The sequence below is a fragment of the Phalacrocorax carbo genome, chromosome 3 (assembly GCF_963921805.1).
Source record: "Phalacrocorax carbo chromosome 3, bPhaCar2.1, whole genome shotgun sequence".
In the NCBI taxonomy this organism is placed as follows: domain Eukaryota; kingdom Metazoa; phylum Chordata; class Aves; order Suliformes; family Phalacrocoracidae; genus Phalacrocorax; species Phalacrocorax carbo.
In genome coordinates this window covers 13,819,947-13,829,299 of record NC_087515.1, presented here as the reverse complement: position 1 = coordinate 13,829,299, position 9,353 = coordinate 13,819,947, and the positions used below count along the sequence as shown (strand labels likewise).

General features: G+C 52.9%; 1 protein-coding gene across 2 annotated transcripts; it reads right to left on the bottom strand.

The window, feature by feature from the left end:
- Window positions 1–249: 249 nt before the first annotated feature.
- Window positions 250–7,620, bottom strand: LOC104052620 (cytochrome P450 1B1). 2 transcript variants are annotated; one of them, XM_064445890.1, is made up of 3 exons: window positions 6,771–7,620; window positions 4,949–5,968; window positions 250–3,186 (listed from the first exon to the last, which is right to left on the bottom strand). In XM_064445890.1, the coding sequence occupies exons 1-3, from the start codon at window positions 6,788–6,790 to the stop codon at window positions 2,574–2,576; spliced, it is 1,653 nt and encodes a 550-aa protein (XP_064301960.1). In that variant the 5' UTR covers window positions 6,791–7,620; the 3' UTR covers window positions 250–2,573. The 2 variants fall into 2 exon arrangements, with proteins under 2 accessions (XP_064301960.1, XP_064301959.1); XM_064445889.1 differs by lacking the exon at window positions 6,771–7,620 and having other exon boundaries at window positions 4,949–6,413.
- Window positions 7,621–9,353: the final 1,733 nt, after the last annotated feature.

The window sequence follows — 9,353 nt, the reverse complement described above, 5'->3', positions numbered from 1 at the left end:
GATTGATGCTGAGATGAGCAGCACAGAATGTTCTTAGCAAGGAGCACGAGGAAGCTGAACACAGATGGCAAGGTATGAATAAGTAGGCAGACCTGAGAAGCTGTAAGGGCAGGATGGAGAAAAACCTTAAAATCCAGAAATGGGAAGAAGGTGAAAAGTGTATGAACCTAAAATAATAATAATTTCCAAAATCAGAAATAATAATTTTCCTTATCTTGATGTTAGAAAGCCATGCACAAACTAAGCAAAGGCAGTGTAAGAATAATTTTATTTAGTATTTTGGTAACACAATGATACATCTCAAAACAACCATAGAAGTTAGCTCGCTGAACAAACTGCATACATTCTAAACGAGTGCTACTAAATTTGAGTAACTACAGATTATATGAGGCATGATTTGACCAACAGTCGTATAGCGCGTGACCCCCCCGACAGACACGAGCAGTGTGAATGGACGTTGCATTAGTAGCCAATGCATAGTTAAAGCTTTTGGAAGAGTACAAAATTGCAAAAGCCATTTTTATTAAAATATGAATCAGTGATCCTTGCGTTAGAACAACTTTTCAGTCGTAGGTTACATCCTTTATATATTTTTTTAATACCAATACTTAATAAAGGTACAAGGAACACTTTCTTGCTAGCATTTGATCTAATGTAGATCTCCATATGAAAATGCTGAGTATCTTGTAAAGCTTTTCACAGGTATAGGCTAAGTTCTGGGATATCATAAACTTGTACATAATTCAGAAAAACACCTGAGGTTACTCTTTGTGTATGTTACAAATTTTTTAACTCTAGAAAAAAAGACAGATGCCATCGGAAGTCAGAGACTTCAAACAGGTACATTACTACTGTGTGAGGTTGCAGAGCAGTACTTTTAGGCTCGATTCAGGTTTTTAAAATCAGTAGCAAAGCTTCTACTTAAGATCAGGATTATGTCGTTAACGCAGCTCTTCGCAACAGGCAGTACGAGTTCTGCCACTGCTGTCCATGTGACTAAGACTGGCCATCTGTCACAAGACCCAGTGCAAATCTTCACTTGCTTAGGTCTCAGCAGAGCTACTTTACTGTGTAGCACTGCACCCTTACTTTTCTAGCTCTACTAATACTTTATTTAGTACTAGGCTGAGCACAGCCGGTCATGTGAGGTACTCATTTCTGATGGATTTCATATGTAATTGAAGGTGATCTGCAGCTCCAAAGTGCCCGACGCTTTTCAAAATCAGGCATTCATGGTTTGCTTTTTCGAGAAATACACGTAGCTTTGTGTATGCAAACATTAGCCAGAGGTTCAAGGCCATAAAGTTTCACGTGTGTGTTTTACTTTGAAATAATAGTTTTGGGTGGTTTGGTTTTTTGTTTGTTTGTTTGTTTTTTCTTTTTCATTTTATGTCCTTTGCTTCGCAAAAATTTTAAAAGTACTTTTTCTTCAGTTAATGGGTCCATTAATTAGGACATATAATGCCAGTTTTCCTTCTGAGACCTTGTTCCAAGCAAATCGTACTAAAAGTACATAGTTGATTTTTGGATATACCGTTTAACTCAACCTAATGGAACGACTAGGGAGCAGGGGTGTATTTGCTGTACGCTTTACTTGAGGCATGAAAGTTTTAATATAAAACCCCCAAATTATCACTTCTAAATTCCTTGGCCCATGTGGGTTTTACTGGACTTACCTATGTGCCTAGGGACAGCGATATTAACTCTTTACTAGAGAAATACAAGGTCAGCTATACATTTATAAATTTTCTAATTCAAATACCTATTTTGTTCATGAATACGCTAATGAACATATAGCATATGGTTTGTATCACCCTTGCCATTTGGTGACATATCCGATCTGATCTTTTGAAACTTAATGAAAAGTTACTATATTAGGACATTCTGTTCATTCTCATATAAACTATGGATTTTATTTTCAAATGTGCTTGTAAGCAAGTTGGTTTTTTTAAAGTCATTTATGTAAACACTTTGGAATGCTAAAGGCAAGACTTTACACTGACATTTTACCAAAAATCATTTGAACATTTATTTTTGAGGCATTAACGTACATCCCAGCAGTCACAACACAGGAGCTGCCACGTGCCTACGGCAGTTTCCAGTAGAGTGAATTCAGAGGCAGGCTGCAGTGTTCTGAGCAGCCCTTTTGTTTTTATTTTTTCTTTTTTTTTTAAAGTAAAAGATTTCACTTTGGGATGTGGAATCACTGAAAGTGAACTTAAGAGTTAAGGCACAGCGCATGGAGACATGGAAAGGACTGTACAAACAGTTCCTGGAGATGCTCCAACCAGTCAGTAGATAAAAAGCGCTTCACAATGGCAACTTCGGTGAACAAGCCAGAAGAGAAAAGGCTTACTTTCAAATTGCGTAAGTTTTATCATTTAATATATTAAATTGTTCCCTGACTCTCCTTCTAGAATTAAAAGAGAGGACTGAATTATGCCTTGTGCAGTTTTCCTTCCTGCTCTTGTAACTTGTCATATTGTCTGTTTTCCAAAAAGATCACCAGAACAAACTATAACTTAAGTCTAAAAAGAGAGAGAGGGGTTATCTTTAGATGCAAGATTTGTCGGTCAGGCATTTGCTGACAGCTGACTTTCATTGGCTGCTTTCTCTGCTTGCAGTCTTTGTACAGCCTGATCAAGCAAATCCATGCTATCTCTAAGCGTAACATTCAAGGTAAATGGCTTAGGTTTAATGGTCAACCCATAGGTAAAGTCCATTTTAGGGTCCTCGTTTGGATTAGCTGTAAAATTGCACTGATGCACCAGTATGGAGGTAAAGAGAAACAGCTGCACCTTGGATAACTCCTCTCCAATACACCGACGTTTTCCCAATGAGAAGATCATCACGCTGCTAGTAAGATCTTTATTGATGAATCCATTCTCATCCAGGAATCTTGTTGGATCAAAATCCTCTGGGTTGGACCATTTTGCTGGATCGTGATTCACTGACCACTGATTAACAAAAATCACTGTGTCCTTGGGAATGAGGTAGCCCATTATGAAGGTGTTGGTTGTGGTGGCATGTGGGATAGTAACAGGCACGAAGCTGCTGAAACGCATGGACTCGTACAAGAAAGCCATGATATAGGGCAAGTGAGGCTGATCTTCAGCGCATGGCAGACGGTCTCTTCCAACAATCCTATCCACTTCTTCTTGCATTTTAGCCTGCACATTCGGATACCTGTCATTTAAAGCAAGATGTGTGGACGTACATGACGTGTTCAAAACATTTTCTTAAAAATAATCCTTGCTGGAAACTTTTTTTCACAGAACCTCACCCCTACCCTAAATAATGCAGTCCGAGCAAAGGCTGTATATACTGCAGGAACGTGTAATCTTGACGGAAAAGTCTTGAAAGAAAAATGCAAACTTCCCATGCAATGGTGTCATGTTAGATTTGCCCAGTTTTCACTTTAGTATCACATGTAACTGATTCTCAATATAAAAAACAAAACTAACTTTTAAAATGTGCTGAAACCGAATATTCTGATCCAAATTTGAAAATTCATTCAAAAACTAAAATTACTTGTCTCTTCTAAATACTGGGCTTCCCACGGGAACAAGAATTTGGTTTTCCAGCTCTGTATACGACTTCTAAAAGCTAGCACAGAGTTTGTTATCACTAGACATACTGCATACATATGAAAGACTGCAGGTTTTTAAACTGAAAGAATCCCTGCTAATAATTGTCAGAGTAGCTTTACAAACAGCCCGCTCTTGGTCTGTGTATGCTTTTACTAACTAATATCAAAATATGTTTTCTTTATAATGTATTTTAAGATGACTGTCTTGAAGTCTGGACAGTTTGGAAGACTACAGAGTAACCAAACAAGATCAAAATATTAATAAGTATTGCTTATTTTCTTTTGCTTGTCTAAAAGCATGCACTCCTCCAAGGAGCCTTTATTTGCTTAAAGTATTCAAGTTTGGCCTCTGTGTCCTTGCCTGTTCCTCCTGCAGCAGACCTGCATGTCGAATGCTGGGCAAATGTGAGAAATGGGGAGAAACCCAACAGGTTACGTGCATGCTGGGCATCACACCCTCAGCTTGGAGTGTGAAATATTTGCCTGTTTTTCAAGACGCGGCTAAGTAGATAATGTTTGCATTAGCCTACAAATCACGCAGATGATGAAAGAAAAAGCCAGGGCAGGCGAAATCAGCGTTATGCTTTCTTCTATTAAACCACCTCCCCTAGCTGAGATGTTCCCTCTCGAAGAGCCGGTGCCCGGGCATCGGGCGGAAGGGGGGTGCTCGCACCCATCGGCTGCCCAACGGGTCAGCCTTTCCCCAAGTCACATCACGGCAATCGAGGTGCGCGCTGCCAGCAAATTAACATAATACCGCGTTTGTAAACAGGTGCACCAACTCTTTATCTTGCTTAAGCAGTTGTCCTGTTCCTATGATCTCCTTGATTTTGAGCCGGTAAAAATCTGTAACTTTCAGGTTTTATTCAGCTGCCTTTTTGCCAGCCTCTCTTTATGCACTGTTACCTGACAGCCAGAGTAGTTTGCAGGGTTTTTTGGGGGTGGGGTGGTTTTTTTGTTTTTGTTTTTGTTTTGTTTTGTTTTTTTTTTTAATTTTAATCTTTTCTTACCTTTTTCTGGCCGGTTTCCCAGAGCTTCCGCGCTAGTTAATGGGGAGCCGCCGGCACCACGGGGGCGGCCCGCCCCCCCCCGGCCGCCGCCCCCCCGCCCCCCCCGCCTCTCCCCGCACCCGGCGGTGCCGGCCCTCCCTCGGGCCGGCGTTTCGCCGCCGAGGAGAGCCTTCAGCCCCCGCAGCGTCGGCTCTGCCCGGGCAGCCCCATTTCAGCGGGGGGCCCCCAAGCCCGGCGCTGGCGCGGCGGCGCCCCGGGCCGCCGTCCGTGCCCGTGTCCCTTCCCCGGGGCGTGGGGGGGGGCCCCCGGCCTCCCGCCTCCGCCCCTCCCCGGGGGCGCCGGCGCCTACCTGATGAGGAAGATGAGGAGCCACTGCAGGGCGGTGGAGAGGGTGTCCTGGCTGGCGCCGAAGATGTCGGTGACGGTGGCGGGCACATGCTCGAGCTGCAGCCGCGGCTGCTCCCGCTGCAGGCGGATGAAGGCGTCCATCATGTCGCGGGGGGCGGCCCCCGGGCGCAGGCTGCGCTGGTGCTGCAGGAACTTGCCGCGGACGAAGCCGTAGAAGTCGCGGTTGAGGTCGCGGAAGGCGCGGTAGGCGGCGCGGACCGGGCTGGGGAAGCGCTGGAGCCAGGGCAGCGCGTCCACCAGGCTGCCGGCGCCCACCGCCCGCCCGAACTGCTCGTTGCGCCCCACGAGGCGCAGGAACTCGCCGTCGCCGTGGCTGTAGCGGCGGCCGAAGCACAGGGCGCTCATCACGTTGGCCACGGCCACCACCAGGACGCGCGTGGGGTCGAGGAAGGCGCCGCCGGCGCTGCCGCGCACCAGCAGCGCCACCAGCGCCCGCGCCTCGCCCACCAGGTGCCGCTCCAGCAGGCGGCGGGTGGCGGGGCTGCCCGTGGAGAAGGCGCGGACCGTGGCCTGCGCCGCCCGCCGGTGCAGCTTCCACAGCTCCGAGTAGCCGCCGAAGGCCAGGCTGCGCCCGCCCGACACCAGGCGGAAGGAGGGGAAGGGCGGGCGGCCGGCGAAGGCGGTGCCCTGGCGGACCAGGGCCTGGCGGATGGCCCGCTCCCCGTTCAGCACCACCACGGGCCAGCGCCCCAGCCGCAGCTGGAAGACGGCGCCGTACGTGCTGGCCAGGCGGGCGAAGGAGAGGTGCGGGGCGCTGCCCAGCTGCGCCGCGTTGCCGATCAAGGGCCAGGGGAAGGGGCCCGGCGGCGCCCGGCGCTGGCCCTGCCGCCGGCGCTGCTGCTGCTGCCGCAGGAGGAGCTTGCCCAGGTGGATGGCGGCGAGCAGGCAGAGGAGGAGCATCAGGGAGCTCTGCAAGGAGGGGATGCCGCGCACGGCTTCCCCGAGCCTCTCGAGGGCCATGCTGCGGGGGAAAAAAAGAGAGAGGGAAGGGTCAGCGGGCAGCCGCCCCCCGCAGGGGCTCGAAGCCCCCCGGCGCCCGCAGGCGGGGGGAAGCCCGCAGGGCGAGGGGACGGGGCCGCCGGGCCGGCGGAGGGGAGCGCCGGCAGCCGCTCGGCGCTCAGGGTCGGGCTGCGCCCTTACTACTTGCGCTCCTTGTGAGCTTAAATCCCGCCCGCACCCTGTGCGATAAAACAAGGGATGCTCCATAATCAAGCGGCAAGCGCCTCATAAAGGATCAAAATCGTGTCTGGCGGCGGGGCCGCTGCTCTCCCCCCCGAATCCCCCCTCTGCGGTAGGGAAGGTTTGCAGCGGGGGATCCGGGAGGTCACGGCTGCGAGAGGCAGAAAGGGAGGCGGGAGGATGCTCTCGCCTGGCGAGCCTCCGCGGATGCAGCGGCCGCCGTGCGCCGCAGACAGGTTCACCCGGCGCTGCACATCGCTCCTCCAGGCGAACGAGCCCCTGCGAGAAGCGGGCTTCCCGCCGCTCCGGAGGGGAAAGCCCCGCACACGGCCGCGGACACCCCTCCGTCCCGGGCCCTTCTCTCCTCCCCGCGCCCGTCGCGGCAGCGCCGGCGGCCGGCGGCCCCGGCGATGGGCGGCGGAGGATGCCCGAGGTCCCGGCGTGGCAGAGCTGCCTGGTCCCGCTTCCCATCCCTGTGCCCGGGGACCGCCCGCTCCTACCGTTTGCTCCAGCCTTTCTGAAGCAGCGAGGGGAAGAAGGGGGTGAAATAAACGGCCACCTCGGGCGCCTGTGGCAGAACTGACCTGTTGCGCGCTGCTTCCATGCGAGACCTCGGGGAGGATGGAGAGGAGCCGGGCAGCCGGCGGCAGCTCTAAGGGGCAGCCCCGGGAGGAGAGCGGCCACGGCGACGTTCAGATCCCAGCCTCTGGGAAACTCATTAGGAGCCGCGGTTCCTGTCACCCGCAGCTTGGCGGGTCATGTGCAGGCACATGCCAATTGCACCCGACCCCAGCGCAGTTATTATCACCTTCCCAGCGCTTTAACCCTTCGGAGCTCGCCCCGCCGGCAGCCACCTGCCCGGTGCAGCCCCGCGGACCGGGGGCAAGCGGGCTGCTGCCGCTGCCGCCCCCTCCCTCGTTTCTTCCCTCTCTCCCGCCTGCCGGGCTGCGGGGACGGGCCGGGGCCACCCCAGGCCGGGGCAGGGAGTGAAGGCGAGCGGCTCAGAGGGCGCGGGCGGGGCGCCCCGCTGTCCCCAGGCCGAGCCGCAGCTGGAGCAGCCGCCTCTGGGCGCTTGGCATCCGCACCGCCGCCTTTAAATGCGCCGGCACCCTCCGTGCGGTGCGGCGCGGTGCGGGGTGCGGGCGTGCCGCAGTCAGCCCCGCTGACAAATGGCCGCTGCCTGGCCCTTCCCCTGGCTTGAGGGGTCGCAGCTATTTTCCAGCTGCCCTTGAGCCCTCGCCAAGCGGAGCGGCTGAGCCGCGGATGCTTTTATGGCTGGGGCCAAAAGTTTTAGGGGAGGAGGTGGCGGGCGGGCTCGCAGCCCGCTCTGTCGGGAGCCGAAGGCTCGCCTACATCTTGGGGGCTGAGGAAGCCGGAGAGCTTCCCCCTCCCCCGCCTGTCGCCTCCCCGTTGCGTGCGGAGTTTGCATTGCGTGAGCCGGGGCTGGAAAGCCTCCAGCCATCTCCTCCCCGGGCCCCTACCCCTCCTCGCAATACCTGACACCGGCTCGGGGGGGGAAGGAGGCAGGGAAGCGGCGGGCAGCTCGCACCCCGGCCGGCCCCGCTGCCCCCCAGCCTCGCCCCCGCCCTGTGCTCGCTTCTCGCCCGCTCACGCCACTCTTTTACTCTTAAATCTGGCACCTCCGCCCGCCCCGGGAGGGCTGGCGAGGGGCGTGCGGGCGCGGCGCTCCGAGCCCCCCCGCCCCGGGGAACCGGGGCTGCAAATCCTCCAGACACCAAGGAAAGTGTCCCCCAAGAAATCAGAGCGCTCCTGCTTTCTTGTCGTTGGTTTTGCTCTAGCAAGCAAGATTTAAAAATATAACATTTATTTCAGGTTCGCCACAGTCACGTCGTGAGAAGAAAAGAAGGTGTTTCGGTAGCGTTTAGGGATTAGACACAATTAGATGCTGGGAATCAGCCCAGCTCAGGGTGTGAGCCCAGGCCTGGCCAGGCTGCTACTGCTTCTGTCTTTCCTAAGAAGTGTAATCCTGGCTGCTGTCACTGTCCTGGGCTTCTCCAGCCAGCGGTACTGCCTCTTGCTCAGACAAGCACCAGCCACCTCTTTCCATGTGCCTCAGAGCGCGCTGTGCTTCTTCCTGCCATTGCCAAGTGACAGAGGTGTCAAAACCACTTTTTCAGAGCAGTGCCAGGAAAAGCGAGCTTCCCTCTTCCCCCCTCCATCTCTGGGGTGAACTGGACAGAAGGATCCTGCAGTCCAGCCCAGCACATGGCCCAGCTTCACAGAGGAGCACAGATAGCTCCATCCCGATGGCATTAAGGTTAGGGCAAGCTTGGAGAGAGACTGGGCAGTTTAATCTCTCCGTCACCATCAAGACGGTGAAACCAAATTTCACATGCTGTAACCACCCAGCTGTGGCAAAGTGGCCTCTCCCACCCTGATGGCCACCCTTCCTTCTTTCATCGGTCACCTGTCAGAGATGCGGCTTCTCCCTGCAAAGAGTGTTCCGGGCACTGGATCTGGGTGGTAAGGACTAGCTTGGATCAGTTACCCAAGCTCTGGATTATAGTGCTGGGCATTTGCCACTGCTAGCAGATAAATTTGCCTTTTTGCTGGTGGCCGTGGTAATCTGTTGCCTAAAGCCCGGGCATTGCAGCTCTTTTTAGTAAGTCTAAATCCTTTCTTTGATGCAGCACTTAATCTAGTTGTACTGCACTCAAAGTGAGAGATTGCCATTTACTTTGGAGCAAGCAGAACAGATTCCATTCCAGCTCCCATGTAAATCTGAATTTATAAAGAAAGAGTGTCTTCAAGGTGGCCAAACTCTGGCTGCAGTTGGTAAGAGGAAGAACACCTCAGCACGGGGCTGCCGGAGGTGACAGGCTGTGCCATTTCTTACCTCTGCTGCAAGTGGCCCTGCACCCCCCTCACTGCTTCTCATCCGTTCAGTGAGCGAGCATGGCTCCAGTGCACTCGAAGCTTTGCATCCTACTGACATTTCTTCTCAGCATCATACTGCAAGTGGGATTGCTTCCTGGCCACCAGCAGGCAGTACAGAGGAAGGACCACATTTCCACCATCATAAACTGCAGATTCACAGTTTAAAGGCTGAGCCCAGGAATTACAAGTCCTGGTACATTTTTTTAATGCTGTAAGAAAATATTAGTTTCTTTTTTTTTTTTATTTTTTTTTTCACTTCTCTTTGCTCT